Source organism: Eleutherodactylus coqui, chromosome 4 (genome assembly GCF_035609145.1).
Source record: "Eleutherodactylus coqui strain aEleCoq1 chromosome 4, aEleCoq1.hap1, whole genome shotgun sequence".
In the NCBI taxonomy this organism is placed as follows: Eukaryota; Metazoa; Chordata; class Amphibia; order Anura; family Eleutherodactylidae; genus Eleutherodactylus; species Eleutherodactylus coqui.
Genome location: NC_089840.1, coordinates 81991901 through 82008003, shown reverse-complemented (window position 1 = coordinate 82008003; position 16103 = coordinate 81991901). Strand labels below are relative to the sequence as shown.

General features: G+C 45.6%; 1 protein-coding gene across 3 annotated transcripts in view; it reads right to left on the bottom strand.

Moving 5' to 3' along the window:
* Nucleotides 1-5365, bottom strand: part of LOC136625529 (caspase-1-B-like) — a 40934-nt gene extending 35569 nt beyond the window's left edge. The window contains exon 1 of one of the 3 annotated variants that reach the window (XM_066599782.1): nt 5279-5365. In XM_066599782.1, the coding sequence (XP_066455879.1) occupies nt 5279-5285 (7 nt within the window). In that variant the 5' untranslated portion in view covers nt 5286-5365. Of the gene's footprint in view, nt 1-4001; nt 4108-5278 lie in introns of those variants that run through there. The other 2 variants (XM_066599781.1, XM_066599783.1) reach the window with 2 other exon arrangements.
* Nucleotides 5366-16103: the final 10738 nt, after the last annotated feature.

Here is a 16103-nt window from a genome sequence, read left to right as displayed (position 1 = left end):
CTACTACCTCACTGGCAGACAACTTTGTCTCATCATCATCATCCTCCTCACGCACAATAGGCTGTTGAGACAGTTGCCGGAAGTCCCCAGCCTCCTCACCCGGACTCCGGGAACTTTCCAAAGGTTGGGCATCAGTCACGACAAACTCCTCAGGTGAGAGAGGAACCATTTTTTCCCACTCATGGCAGGGACCCGAGAACAGTTCCTGGGAGTCTGCCTGCTCAGAATATGTCATTTTCATGTAGTCAGGAGGCTGGGAGGAAGGAGGAGCAGCAGCCAAAGGATTCAGAGTTGCAGTCCCTAGGCCGGGAGTAGTGGACTGCGTAGAAGACTGGGTGGTCATTACATTGCTGGACGCATTTCCTGCCATCCACGACAGGACCTGCTCACACTGTTCTGTTTGTAATAAAGATCTACCACGCGGACCCATAAATTGTGATATGAAGCTGGGGACCCCAGAAACTTGCCTCTCTTCTAATCCCGCAGCAGCCGGCTGTGATTCATCTGGACCAGGAACTCGGCTTGTGCCCACACCCTCACTTGGATGTGAACGTCCACGTCCTCGATCCTTACCCCTACTCCTCATCATGGCGGATTAAGAATAGAGCAGGGCTTAAATAAATTACCCCACTGTACAGCACTGAAAACTGTGGCTTAATTCACCGCACACAGAGACTTGTAGATAGTGGAGGCTCTATGCTGTGACTTGAACAAAAAGTAACCCGCTGTCTTGCGCTGATACCTAGGGGTAATTTACCGCTCGCAGAGACTTGTAGATAATAGAAGCTGTATGGAGTGGGAGAAGACTCTAAAGCCAGTGGACAGTGCTGGCAACTGCAGCTATCTCAACCTCATCAAGGAAAGGGTATTGTGAGATGCTCTGCACAGCGGCAGAGCTGAAATACTTTGCAGTGGCCCCGGTGATATTACAGTACTGTTTAGCGGTGAGACCTCTGTCTAATGCACTGCAGACACAGAACGGTATAAACTAAGTCATTCGTAGTAGGCTAGGAAATATTTGAGTGCAGTTTCACGGTGAGAGCTGGTTGTACGGCTCTGCAGCCTGAGAACGCTATTACTGACAGGCTGGGAACAGGCCTAGGCCCTAGATGCGTTATACAAAAATGGATGCACTACAACTCCTGGCAGGCCACAAGTATAATGCACACAGTCAGATGTAGCCCTAGGAAGGAGCTTTGGGGTATTTGCACGGAGGATCAGGAGGACTGTATAGTGTATATAACGTTCCCTTATAGGCTAGGAAATATTTGAGTGCAGTTTCACGGTGAGAGCGGTATTGTACGGCACTGCAGCCTGAAAAACTATTCCTGAAAGGCTGCGAACAGGCCTAGATGTGTAATGCAAAAATGGAAGCACTACAACTCCCAGCCAGCCACAAGTATAATGCACATGGTCAGATGTAGGCCTAAGAAGGACCGTTGGGGTTCTTGAGAACAGGATCCTACTCTAACACTTTCCCTATATCAGCAGCAGCTCTTTCCCTAAACTCTGTATAATACACTGCAGTATAAGAACGCTATAGCTGTAATAGCCTGCACAGCCTGAGATAAAAAAAAAAAATTCTGCACTACTGCTTCCAGCCAGCCACAACAGTAATGCACACGGTCAGATGTAGCCCTAAGAAGGACCGTTGGGGTTCTTGAAGACAGGACCTACACTAACACTATCCCTGAATGAGCAGCAGCACTTTCCCTAATCTCTGCCAGCGTGTGTCTGAGGCGAGACGCGGGCGGGACCGCTTTAAGTACTCAGCGGTCACTTGATCTCACCAGCCACTCACTGCTGTGGGGTGGTATAGGGCTGACACGTCACAGGAGGAAGTGGTAATGCCTTTCCCGCATGTCTATTGGCTAGAAAATGGCGCTAAACATGCGGGGAAGAAAATGGAATTGACTCGAGTAGCGCGTGGTGTTCAACTCAAGTAACGAGCATCTCGAGTACCCTAATGCTCGAACGAGCATCAAGCGCTGACGAGTATGTTCACTCATCTCTAGTAACCAGCACCACATCCCCCATGTGGTCTGTTGCAGATGTCCCTTTCCTGTCCCCATAGGGTGCGTGTACTCTGCCAATCCATGTCTTGTTAAATGGCTAGTGCATGGAACCAACTATTCTATCTCAAGCCAATCCAGTCAAGTTTTAATCACCCTACCCCACTAGCAGGTGCCTGAGCAATCAGTCACAATACTGCATGAAGGTACTAGTTTGTTCTTGTCTGTTCTCCTGGTATTTGATCCATGCCTGAACCACTGAGCTTTCCCGACTTCTCCAATCCTGACCATGGCTCATTATTTGACTACGCTTTCTTTGTCTGCTGCCTGCCCTGATCGATGTTCTGAAAGTACTCCACCTGGCCTGATTACAGCTCTGTTCTACAATTACGTCCCTGTCAATGCACTCAGGTGCTGCCTCACAGTACTTATCTCACTTGTGTCAGCCACATAACCAAGACTATTTGGGGTAACAGTCTGAGGTCCCTCATAGCAAAAAACAGCTCCCAACGGGTGGTGTTAGAGTGAAAACCAGGGAACCCTAAGTGCAGCCTGCACACTGAGCCCTAAGCAAGATCAGTTTTGCTGCACAGCAGATGCTAGAGATATGTATTGTATTATTAAATGATAAATGTGACAGATTGTACTGAGTATGTTCAGACAGCACAGCTTGGGAGACAGAACAAAAATCTAGAGAGATGGGTATGGAGCAATGTGCTGACAGTAGGAGGGGCTGTGACAGCTAATGCAGTGTACAAGCCACCGCTGTTGCCATGATAGCCGGCTCCTGGCCCAAGTAAGGAACTGGCCTGAATAGAAGAAATATTTCCCACAAAGGGGGACTGAGACACTTTGGGGAACCATTGCTGATGTGTATTGTGGATGTACTGGCCCGGTATGTGCAATGGTAGATTCTGCTTCTAAAAAACAGAAAATTCCGCATATAGATTTTGCCCATTCACTGGGCTAAATCCACATGAGGATCCGTGGCAAAATACGTGAGTGAAATGCATGGCTTAGCTGTGGATTTTTGATACAGATTTTAGAGCGGAGTTCACATGCACAAATCCGAGTTGGATTCCGCTGAGTGCACATACCCTTAGGCTTTATTATTATATTATGCACATGAGTGATGCGGCTGAAAATCACATGAATGAGGGAAAGCTGCAACCAAATCGCGGCTAAATCTCACGTTTTCTTGCCCATTCACATGCCCGGTTGTGGCATATATATGCCACAGCCCAGAATTCTGTCGGCCGGAGAGAAATCCTTCAACTGGCTCAACAGAACTAGCTGACATAGTTTAGCAGTGCTAGCCGCTGCTAAAGTCCCTTCTACTCCCTTCACCGGCAGCTCCTGGCAATAGAAGCTCCCATAGAATAGTTGCCAACAAATGGAAGGGGAAGGAGGCGGAGAGAGTTTAGCAGCAAAACTCCCTCCCCTCCTTTCCCTTCCCTCCCCCGGTATTATTGTATCTTGTCACCACCGGAAGCTAGGGGATTGTTAGGGCTTGGATGCATGAACGCCCCTGCCACACTCCTAGCTCCTAATTGGTAACTTCTCAAAGGTCCTAGCAGCACAGTGTGTAGTGATTTTTGCCTTGGCTGAATGGTTAGGGATTAGTGTACCTGTTAGGCGTACATTATTAGAACAAATAATCTAAGCCTAACACCAAAACATTCCTAACCCTAACCCTCCAGGCAAAGCAAAAACCACCGCACTGTTTGCCCGGAGAACAGGCTGTTTATTTATGCGGGGGGCTTACAGTGCAGGCGGTAAACAGATGTGAGTCAGCGCCGGACCAACAACTCTCCGCTTCCTCCTTGGCGCCTGCTACAAGGGAGTGGAGGCAATCATTTTCACACTGCAGCCACCGGGGACAGTGCCGCTGGGGAGAGTGACAGCGGCCCAGGTAAGGTACTCACACTTGCATATATTTCTTGTATATTTTTACGTACATAAATAAGCATGCAGCATGTTTTATCTTACCATGTTTTACGCGCATACGGTTTTACTGCTTTCTATGGGTGCATTCAGGACGCAGTGCATATGCAATTACACGGCGTATGTGCAGCATGTTTATTCATGCTGCTAGGAGACATCAGAAGAAAGTAAAAAACAAAAACGAGGAACCAGTGCATGACAGTGTGCATAAAATACGCTGTACGTGCGCAGACATGCACAAGGAAAAACGTGACAATACGCGAGGAGACTCGATGGCTTTCCCACGCTCTGCAGAGCAATTTTACACTTTAAACTCCACCTCTGTAACCCTCCCCTAAATCCTTAACCCTTCAGCTCCTCATCCTTCTTACAAACCCTTCACCATGTGGGCCTCCACCCAAGGCCCTGGCCTCGGTTACGGCCCTTACTTAACTCGTTGATAAAAACTTTGTTCTGCCGCTCTACAAATTATGTTGGCTCAGTCATATTCAACAATCCCGTTCTGCATATCTGCCATACAGCTGTGTAAGGCCGCCTGCACACGAGCGGAAATCCCGCCACGGGATTTCCCGTGGGATTTCCGCCGCTGAAAGTTTGCATAGGAGTGCATTAAAATACGCACTCCTATGCAGACGTCCGCGGTTTGGCCACGCGAAATCTCGCGCGGCAAACAAACCGCGGCATGTCCTAATTTTCTGCGGGGCACGCACTCACCCGGCCGCCGGCTCCGGTCTGCGCATGCGCCGGCTGCGCGGCAGCCGGCACATGAAAGAGCCAGGGCCGCCAGGCACGGGTGAGTACGCGCTCGTCCCTGCAGGCGCTCGGGTCGGATCGCGCGTCGAGAATTCTCGCTGCCGGATCCGACCCACTCGTCTGCAGGCGGCCTAATACTTGTGCCGGTAGCTCTCCGAATACTTTACTGTGACTACTGCTGAACTCCTTCGTCTCTGCAGAGATCAGTTGTTGGAAACTGCATAAAGCTAACACACGTATTATTATTATGCAAATACACTTTGTGGCCAGATCACGGTTTTGCACACACTAACATAGTAACATAGTGTGTAAGGCTGATATATGTCCATCTAGTTCTGTCTATTATCCCCCAATGTTGATCCAGAGGAAGGCAAATAACCCCAATAAGGTAGATGCCAATTTTCAACATTTTAGGGTAAACAAAATCCTTCCCAACTACAATCTGGCAATCAGGATAATCCCTGCATCACCGACCCGTCTGAAGTAATCAGTGATTATAATATTATAAGTCAGATGCACAAAACACACTGATGTAGTCAAAATGAAGACTCCTAAACAGGATACATTACCTGCCATCTAGAAGGGATCAGCAGCACCATTTACACTGCAGGGTTCAGCTCAGTCCACACTACAGACTCACAGGCGTGTTTTCCAGGAAATACATTGTTTAAAGGTAAATAACTGGCTGATCTGTAGGGGGGAGGGGGGGGCAGTCAGGGGCGTCACGTCTTACTTAGAACATTTTTACTTTCACCGGATGTTCTTACATGAACTTGTCCCACAGAAATGAGAGAGCAGAAGAGCGTTGCTTCATGTTTTAGTATCAGTGTAACTTCACAACAAGCTGACTGTAAATGCAGAAGAGAAGTGCAAAACTACTGAAGGAAATAAATGTTTCCATACAAGTAAGCTTTACAGAACACGAGAAAGTGAAATCTACAAGACAAGCCGATTTTGATGCGGATTCACACGAAAATCTGCAAACAATGTGTCGTAAGGACATGTTCACACGTATCGCAAATGCTGCATTGGCTGGGCAATTCCTGCACCGTGTCACCTCTTCAAATAAGAGAGTGAAATCCGGGTCACAATCTGCATCAAAATCTGCCTGTTTCCTGCAGATTTTGACAATACGTGTAGACATAGAAAAATCCAGCATGGATTTGCCCTGCACTCATGTCAGAGATTTGAGGCTGAACCTTGGATTTCTGGCATAAAGTCTTATTTTGATTTATGTGGATTTAGGTTCATTCAGGACCCGTTCCACCAACCATGATGTTGATCCCAATTTAATTAAACTGCAACCAGCCATTGAACTTGGTTTAAGGAAAAAAGTGTTACACCAACAGATTTGAAAAATTTACAATCAAAGGTTCAACCTAGTAGAAATGTAATGTGCACGGTGATTGGTGACTGTGATCAGGTGATCTTCCCAGCATTCATAGAGATCTGCCCAGCATTCCAAGCAATAGCAAAAACATGCCCGCTACCAGCAGCAAATGTGGGTGTAATTTCACCACCCAGAAGAAAAGCCTACCAGGCTATCAGCCTAGTCCGCCATCTTAGATTTCGGCTGCAAAATTAAGTTCAACTAGTTTGATTTGCCAGAATCAGGGGAATTTAATTAAACCTAGATTTGACCCAAAATCACAGGCTTAAAGGGGTTTTCCAGGAAGAGTACCATTGATGACCTATCCTCATAATGAAGTAGAATGTCTTCTTTGGCATCATCCTGGTGAGAATATAATTCATATAACAGTAAATATACTAATACACTAAAATATATAATTGCGTCAGACTTTGTCTACAATTTTGAAATAGAACAAATTAAAAACACTTATTATAAGCATAAAATTTGCGCAAAACCCATGTAGATTCTATTCAGGCAAAAATTTGCATTTGTAGCTCTTGTGTTTGTGTACTTGCTGAGGACAATCTCGTTCGATGGTCCAGCCATAGTCTGCCATCATATTCCTGTCCCATCGCCCCTGATAACGCTCTTCCATCATCTTCAGATCTTGATGAAAGCGTTCTCCCTGCTCATCACTAACAACTCCAAGCTTTTCGGGAAACTTATCAAGGTGACTGTTCAGGAAGTGAATCTTAACTCTCATGTTACATCTAATGTCACAGAACGCCAACAGCATCCTTTGAACCAGAAGTTCATAGTTTTCTGCTTTTTTGTTGCCAAGGAAGTTCTTTGTAACTGCCACAAAAGTCAGCCATGCTGCTTTCCCCTCCTTATCCATCTTCCTGGCAAATTCTTCATCACGTATGAGGGTTTAAATTTGAGGTCCATCGAACACACCAGCTTTTATCTTCTCGAAAGACAAGGCAGGAAAAGCAGAAACAATATGTTGAAAGCACTCACTTTCTCTATTCAAAGCCTTAACAAACTGCTTCATTAAGCCAAGTTTGATGTGAAGCGGGGTGAAAATGATTCTGTCTCGACTAACTATAGGTTCATTCACAATATTTGGCATTCCTACTTCCAGAGCTTCACGTTTCGGACACTCTTTCTGTGTCCAGTGTTTCTCCCGAGCTTGGCTGTCCCACAAACACAGAAAGCAAAGATACTTTGTGAAACCTCTCTGTTGTCCAAGGAGGAAATTTTCCATTTTAAGATCCACACAAATGATTCAGTTATGCTCCTGATACTTCAGTAAGTCGAGGACAATTTTTATGTCATTATAATCTTATCGCAGATGAACTCAATGACCATTTGCAACAGCTGCATAAACATTACTGTAGTGTAAGAGAACAAATTTCAGACTCCTTTTATAGCTATCAAGAAATAGCTGCAATTCTGTTGGACTGTAAGTGGTAACACCTAACTGTATAATGTGATGATATCAGTAGTCTTCTCAGCCAAAGTGTTTGTCTTTGGAAAAGAAGTCCACGAAAATTTGTTCACGCTTCCTGAAATGGGATACTTTAGCTGACCGGTGAAGTACATTTTTTTCTTGAAGCCTGGAGGCTTATAACTCAGCTAGTTTCTTTGACAGGCCTAAATCCCTTACTAAGTCATTCAATTCCGGTTGGCTAAACTGCTGAGGGGTTAATGACTGCTTGGCATCAGAAGATCTGCCAGATTTTACAACCATTTCCTCATGCATCTTATCAAAATCCCCTTGATCACCATGTTCACTTTCTTCATTCATAGAAGAGACAAGACCATTGAAAACTGGAAGCGGGAGTGTCTCAGAGTGTGGGATAGGTCGTACTGCTGAAGAAAGTTTAGGATATGTCATCATATGCCGTCTTTTCTTGACGATGGTCTTTGTATTGGTCGGGCAGAAATAACAGTCACTGCTGTGGTCCTTGGGTTCACGCCACACCATACCAAAAGGCATGCCTTTGCATTTTCCTATTGTCCAGTCACGAAGCATTTCCTCACAATTATGACACACAATATGAGGAGCCTGATTCTTGTCTTGATCGCCAAGGGGAACTTGAAAATAGGTAATATGCATGTGTCACAAATGATGAAATATTGCGCCTTTGACGCATATATAGCAGAAGGTGTCAGGACTATTCTTACATTTATGCCTACTTGAAGAAGCCATAATTCAATCTAAAAAAATAATAATAATAACACGGTGTTTTTATCAGATAATTTTTTACATTTAAAAACAACTACAGTTATGTAAAAATGATGTTTGTTACCATTAAATGTTTTCTAAAGCATTAATTACCTTGTAGTTATGTCCAATCTAAGAGTCGTTGCCATTTAACTCCAATTTAAAAACCAATAAGTGCCATTAAGGCTGGATTCACACAGGGCGGATTTGCCGCGGTTCTGCCGCAGCAGATGCGCCCGCGTCAAAACCGCTCGCGGCCACTAATCTCGGGATTAGCCAGCCATGTGGACGAGGTTTCCCTGAAACCTCGTCCACACGGGACGGCTAATCCGCTGCGGTAAATCCGGTTGAAACCGCGGCTGCGGCCGCCGCAGCCACGGTTTCAAAAGAAGCAGCTTGTCTGTTTACTGTCGTTTTTTTGTTTATTTATGTTACGGCCGCGCTCTCCTCTATGGGAGAGCCGGCCATAACAGAAATGCATGCGGCCGGGCCGCTTCAAAGCCGCCGCGGCTTAAACTGCGGCTGTTCTCCCGGCGGGAATCTCGCGGTTTTTGCTGCGGCCAAACCGCGAGATTTCCGACGAAAATACGCCCCGTGTGACCCCTGCCTAACTGTAACAAAAAGAAAGAAATTAAAATTGCATGAAAACTAGAGCATGTACAAAAAAAAAAACAGGTGTCAGATTTGGAATCAGCGATGCAGAAATATATAGAAATTGTTCTAAAACCTCATGCAACAGAAAATGAAAAAAAAAATTGTTCTTCAGTGAATAATCAATATAAGGCTACATAATATAAATATAAAAGGCAAAGACAGAGTATAAAGCCAAACAATTAGTTTATAGAATGCTCTTGACCTGGCATGAACTTTTACATTCCAATGCATCAGACCACAGCGTATATTGGCTGGCCGTGAAAAGAAGCCACATTCTGAAAAAAAAGATATGTCTATCTAGTTCAGTCAATGACCTCCAACCCACCTCCCCAATGTTGATCCAGAGGAAGGAAAACAATCTAGGGATGAGCGAGTATACTCGCTAAAGCACTACTCGCTCGAGTAATGTGCTTTAGACGAGTATCTCCCTGCTCGTCCCTGAAGATTCGGGAGCCGCCGGTCTAAAGTAATCAGTGACTATAACACTATAAATCAGATGCACAAGACACACTGCTATAGTCAACATTAAGACTCCTATACAGGATATATTACCTGCCATCTAGAACGGATTTGCAGCACCGTCTATACTGCCGGTTTCAGCTGAGTCCAATGTACGGATTGATAAACTAATTTTACAGAAAGCAGGAAATACATTGCTTAAAAAAAAAACAACAACTCGCTTATCCGTAGAGGAGACAGTCAGAAGGTGCAACATCTAAAGGGCCATTTACATGGGACAATTGTTGCCCAAACTTCGTTCAAATAAACAAAAATGCGCGATAATCTTTATGTCTAAATGCAAAAACATTGTTTACTATTGGTTTATTTTTCATTATCGCTAAAAAATGTAGGATCAGAGGTTCAGCCTAGAAAAAATGTATTGTGCGTAGAGATGAGCGAGCACCAAAATGCTCGGGTGCTCGTTGCTCGAGTCGATCTTTTCATAATGCTTGAGAGCTCGTTTCGAGTAACAAACCCCATTGAATTTAAGGGGCGACACAAGCATTTTTGTATGGGACCGATGCTCCGCATAGATGATGACTTGTGAAACACCAGAAAATAATAATAATAATAATCTTTATTTGTATAGTGCCAACTTATTCCGCAGCGTTGAAAACATCAGAAAGTCATGGAAACACCACAGAAACAGATAGGGAAGGGCAGGGGCAGTATGCATGACTGAATCTGAGGCTCCCAGGTCCCACTATTAACCCCTTAACGACCGGGCCATAGCCTTTTTACGTCCTGCCCAAGTGGGCTTTATTCTCTGAGGATGTAAAAACATGCGTCCTACAGAGAAGAAAGCCCCTCGGGCTCTGGACGTGACAGCTCCATGCTGTCGGTTTCCGCAGGTAGCCGACAGCATGGAGCTGTCATCCCTGGCTGCACGGACCCCCCCCCCCCCCCCCCCCGGCAATGCGATCGGCGCTATCCAATGGATAGCGCCGATTGCATAAAAGTTGAAAAAAGTTTTAAAAAAGTTAAAGATTCAGCTGCCCTCATGGATCGGATCCATCAGGGCAGCTAAAATTACTCACCCCCGTCCGCCGCACGGCTCCCCGCTGTCCTGGTCCTCCGGGTCCCGAAGCCGTCCTTCTGCGCATGCGCGCCAGGCGGCATTACGTCAACCGCATGCGCAGAAGGCCCGGCGGCGCGGGAAATTTAAAATCTCCTGGCTCCCGGCTCCTGTAGGTAGCCGGGAGGCAGGAGATGTCATGGATAACGGCGATCGCGAAAAAGTAAACAAAGATGTTAAAAAAAGAAATGTTTCACCTCCCCTCATGCATCGGATCCATGAGGGGAGGTGAAAATACTCACCCCACTTCCTCCATGTCCTCCGGCCGGTCTCCGGACCACCTGCTGGCTTCTGCGCATGCGCCGATGTGGCGCGCATGCGCAGAAGGCCGGCGAGCCCGGCAAATTCAAAATCTCCCTGCACCCAGCTGTCACAGATAGCCGAGTGCAGGGAGATATGACTGGGGACCGCTGTATGCGGTTTCCAGTCATATGATCACCGTTATCCATCGGAAAACGGTGATCATATAAAGTTAAAAATGAAAAAAAAAAAAAAGTTAAAAGTTAAAAAAAAGTTTCCGTAAGGGGGAATGAAATTACGTAACCAAGGTCCCCGGATGTGTTCCCTGATGGGATGTTCATCCGCGGAGCTTACCCCAGCTTCGGCGCATGCGCCCATCAGCATAATGGCGGACGCATGCACAAAAGTGAAATATTGCCCAAGAAACTTTAAATCTCCCTGCTCCTGGCTACCAAAGGTAGCCAAGAGGCTGGAGATGTCACGGGGAGCTGCGGTATGCGGTTACTGGTCACGTGATCACCGTTATCCAATGCATAATGGCGATCACGTAAAAGTTCTTTAAAAAGTGGCAGTTTCATCTCCCCTCACCGATGCGATCAGTGAGAGGAGATGAAACATCTTATCAGAGGCTTCCGCATTTGAATCCAGATGCGATTATCCTCCATGGACCCTTCCGGCTGCTGCGCATGCGCCTGCCGGCAAAATACCGGACACATTCACAGGAGCCGGGGAGCCCAGGAAATTTTAAATCTCCTTGCTCCCAGCGACCAACGGTCGCTGAGTGCTTGGAGCAGTGACCGGAGGCCTCGTTGAGCGGTCCCCGGTCATGTGATAAAGTAGCGATCTAACATTAGGCCGGTCACACAAAACCAGAGAGGAATTCCGGGTTCTGCATGCGCTTGGTCAGCGGTAATCCACGGATCAATCGCATGCATTGGATTACACAATTCCCCCCAATTAGTGGGTCGGAATTACGGAATCCACTTGCAGAAACAGAACACGGCATGCTATATTTTACCATGGATATCCGCGACCTAGAGCCCATTGTTCTCTTTGACTGCGGATATACTCGCAGCCCATATGCAAACACATTGTGTATGGGCTGCGGGTACCCAGATCATCTCTAAGCGACGGCGCGGGAAATAAAAACAAACAACGGTGTACTGCGCATGACCGCCTGTATGAATAGACAGTTATGCGCAGTACATTACGTGGCCGTACGCAGGGTCATCGCCTGGCTCACAGCTGGAACCCGCTGCGGGCCTCCGCAAGCGGATTCTGCATACGGCCGTGTGAGCCGGGCGTTATTCAGACCGCTACTTGTAATCCGTAATTTACAAGAAGCCCCGGGAACGCTCGCCTTCATGCAGTTCCAGGAGCAGCTTGTTGAGCGCCTTCTCTGTGAGACCGCTGCACCGCAGCAAGATTACGAAGCCTCGCAGAGCGCCACTTTTTACACCCCATACCTGCCGCTGAGGTTACGAAATACCCCCCAAAAAGCGAGAGAGAAGGGGGGAAACCCGGTTTGCTTGCCCCATGTGCCCAACCCAGCCAGCCTCCGTAATTACCCCTGTCTTCGGACATAAAACGCAGTTTATATTATTACCTTTATCTAATATTTAGGGAATGCCAAAAAATGGGGATGGCGGCGGTGGGGTGGGGGGGTGGGGTGGGGGATTATTTTTAGGAAGTCAATTTTTTTTCCGTATAAGGGCGCCTACCCACTGGCGATTTGTTTTCCTTTGCGTTTTGCGTTTTTTCTGAAGAGCAATTAGGATAGAATGTGTTCCTGTCCACTGGCGTTTTTTTTTTTCGGTCCGTTGCAATTTTTAACATAGGAACTGTCAGTTGCATATGTGTCCTTATTTTTCTCTTAATGCACCCATGAATGTCAATGGAAATTAACGGAAAAGGCGCGAAAAAGGCGCGAAAAAGGCGCGAAAAACGCGGAAAAACGCTGCGTTTTTCACGCACGAAAAATGCAATCGCCAGTAGGTAGGCGCCCTGAGTGGACAATGGGGCCTGGAATTTATTCAGTTCTGCCCTGAAATCCAGCGGGCATTCCCTCCATTATGGGCCTAGCCATGTGTCCTGTAAGTAGATTAGGGCCACAATGGGTATGTTTCTGAACACGGGACAAACAGGGGTATCCATTTTGGGGTGAAAGTCTTCATTCCTATGTACACTGTACAAAAAAAACAGTTTTTAAAATGACAAAATTGCCAAAAAAATGAAAATCGTAATTTTTTCCTTCTGCTTTGCTTAGATTCATTCAAATACTGTTGGGTCAAAATACGCAGTACACCCCTAGATGAATTTGTTAAGGGGTCTAGTTTTCAAAATGGGGTCATTTGTGGGGGTTCTCTATCGTTTTGGCCGCTCAATGGCTCTACAAGTGTGCAATGGGTCCTGGAATTTATTCCGTTGTACCCTGAAATCCAACGGGTGCTCCTTCCATTATGGGCCTAGCCATGTTTCCTTTAAGTAGATTAGGGCCACAATGGGTATGCTTCTGAACACAGGACAAACGGGGGTATCCATTTTGGGGTGAACGTCTTCATTCCTATGTACAGTGGACAAAAAAAACTGTTTTTAAATTGACACAATTGCCAAAAAAATGAAAATCATAATTTTTATCCTTCTGCTTGGCTTAGATTCATTCAAAAACTGTGAAGTCAAAAAAGTCATCGTACCCCTAGATAAATTTGTTAAGGGGTCTACTTTTCAAAATGGGGTCACTTGTGGAAGTTCTCCATCGTTTTGGTCACTCAATGGCTCTACAAGTGGGCAATGGGGACTAAATCTCCTTCAAGCAAAATTTCTGTTCCGAAAGCCACCGGTTGCTCCTTTCATTTTGGGCCACATTGTGCATACAGACGTAATACTAGGGCCACAATGAATGTGTTTGTGAGCACAGGAAAAACAGGGGTACCCATTTTGGGGTGAAAGTTTTTATTCATATATGTGTTGTACAAAAAAAACTGCTTTTGAAATGACAGCATTACCAAAAAAAATGAAAATCGTTATTTTTTTCCTTCGGCTTGGCTTAGATTCATTCAAAAACTGTGAAGTCAAAAAAGTCATCATACCCCTAGATAAATTCGTTAAGGGGTCTACGTTTCAAAATGGGGTCACTTGTGGGCGTTCTCTATAGTTTTGGTCACTCAATGGCTCTGCAAGTGTGCAATAGGGCCTAAATCTCCTTCAAGCAAAATTTCTGTTCCGAAAGCCACCAGTTGCTCCTTTCATTTTGGGCCCCATTGTGCATCCAGACATAAGATTAGGGCCACAATGGGTATGTTTCTGAGCACAGGACAAACAGGGGTATCCATTTTGGGGTGCAAGTCTTCATTCATATATGTGCTGTACAAAAAAAACTGCTTTCAAAATGACAGAATTACCAAAAAAATGAAAATCATAATTTTTTTCCTTCGGCTTGGCTTAGATTCATTCAAAAACTGTGAAGTCAAAAAAGTCATTGTACCCCTAGATAAATTTGTTAAGGGGTCTACTTTTCAAAATGGGGTCACTTGTGGGCGTTCTCTATCGTTTTGGTCACTCAATGGCTCTACAAGTGTGCAATAGGGCCTAAATCTCCTTCAAGCAAAATGTCTGTTCCGAAAGCCACTGGTTGCTCCTTTCATTTTGGGCCCCATTGTGCATACAGACTTAATACTAGGGCCACAATTGGTATGTTTCTGAGCACGGGACAAACAGGGGTATCCATTCTGGGGTGCAAATCCTCATTTTCATGTGCACTATAGAAAAAATTCCTGTCTTTAAAATGAAATATTTGCAAAAATATGAAATTTTAGTTTTTCTCTTCTAAATTGCATTGACTCCTAAAAAAAACCTGTAGGGTTAAAATATTCATGACACCCCTCAGTGAATTCGTTAAGTGCTGTAGTTTTTAAAATGGGGTCACTTGTGGGGGTATCTATCATTTTGACTCCTATGAGCCTTTCCAATCTTGGCTTGGTGTAGGAAAACAAAGTGTTCCTCAAAATGCTGAAAAGTAATGTTAAATTTGTACATCTCGTAAATGGTTAAAAAAAAAACGAAAGTTTTTCCAATGTGCACCCAAAATAAAGTAAACGGATGGAAATATATATCTTAGCAAAAGTTTCTATATTATGTTTGCACATATTTGAGATATTGCAGTTGGAAATGTGAAAAAATTACGATTCTTTCAAAATTTTCTCAATTTTGGCGCTTTTAATAAATAAACACAAATTCTATCAGTCTTTTTTTTCCGCCTAAATGAAGTACAACATGTGGCGAAAAAACAATGTCAGAATCGCTTGGATATGCAAAACCTTTCTGGTGTTTTTCCATGCTAAATTGACACGTGTCAGATTTACAAAATTTGGCCTGGTCATTAAGGCGCAAACAGGCTTGCTCACTAAGGGGTTAAGCCAAAATGGGGGCAAGAGTCTGACATCACCCCCCTAACAATTTACTTTGGACAAACCCTCATTAGCAAGGCACACGTGCTGGCACATCTTAGCTAAGCACCACACTACCTGCAACCAAGGACAATCACTGTCTGCAGGTGACACCTCTGCCTCTTCTCCTGGGTTACATGCTGGCATTGCTGTCCAACCCCCCCCCCCCCCCCCCGCATGACCCTGCATCCACAGCACACCCAAAATTTTCCCTGCGCAGCGTTCAGCTGGCCTCATGCAACACGCTCGCTTCATAGCTACACCACCCCCATGTCTATTTATAGGTGCGTAATGGATGAGGAGGAACCAGAGGCGCACACTGCAGAGGGTGGGCAGGGCCAGGAAGCGACCCTCTTAGAAAGTGTGGGCGATAGCCCACAATGCTGTTGAGAATTGATGATGAATTGACGTACGATCATCGTTCCAATCCCATGCCACCTCCGTCACAAAATTGTCAGGAACCGCAAACGTGGGCATAAAGGGGACTCAGGTGCCAGCACTTCTACACATCTCCACAATGCAGCAATACTCTGTGTGGGAAGAATGTGAGCGGGCCCAGGGTCAGGCTCGGTCCCAGCCTCCACCTTGTGTGACCCAAGGTGCAGCGAGTTACATAGCAATGGGAAATCCATGTGTCCACACACTATTCATTCTGTGCAGGAGTCAGATAGCTCAACACTGCAAGGGGAAGTCTTTGAGTTCCTTGGGCTCGCCTATGCTGTCAGTGCACAAAGATGGTATTACACAGGAAGAAATCAGAGTGCCTAAACATGGCAGAGTTTCACCCCGCCAAGGACCTCGGCCTCAGCCCACATTTGTGCCCTAGTCAGTCAGTGTATCTGTGCCAGATAAGTAAACACCGCGATAGGAAGTCTTTGTGCACCCACAGTATAGGCAG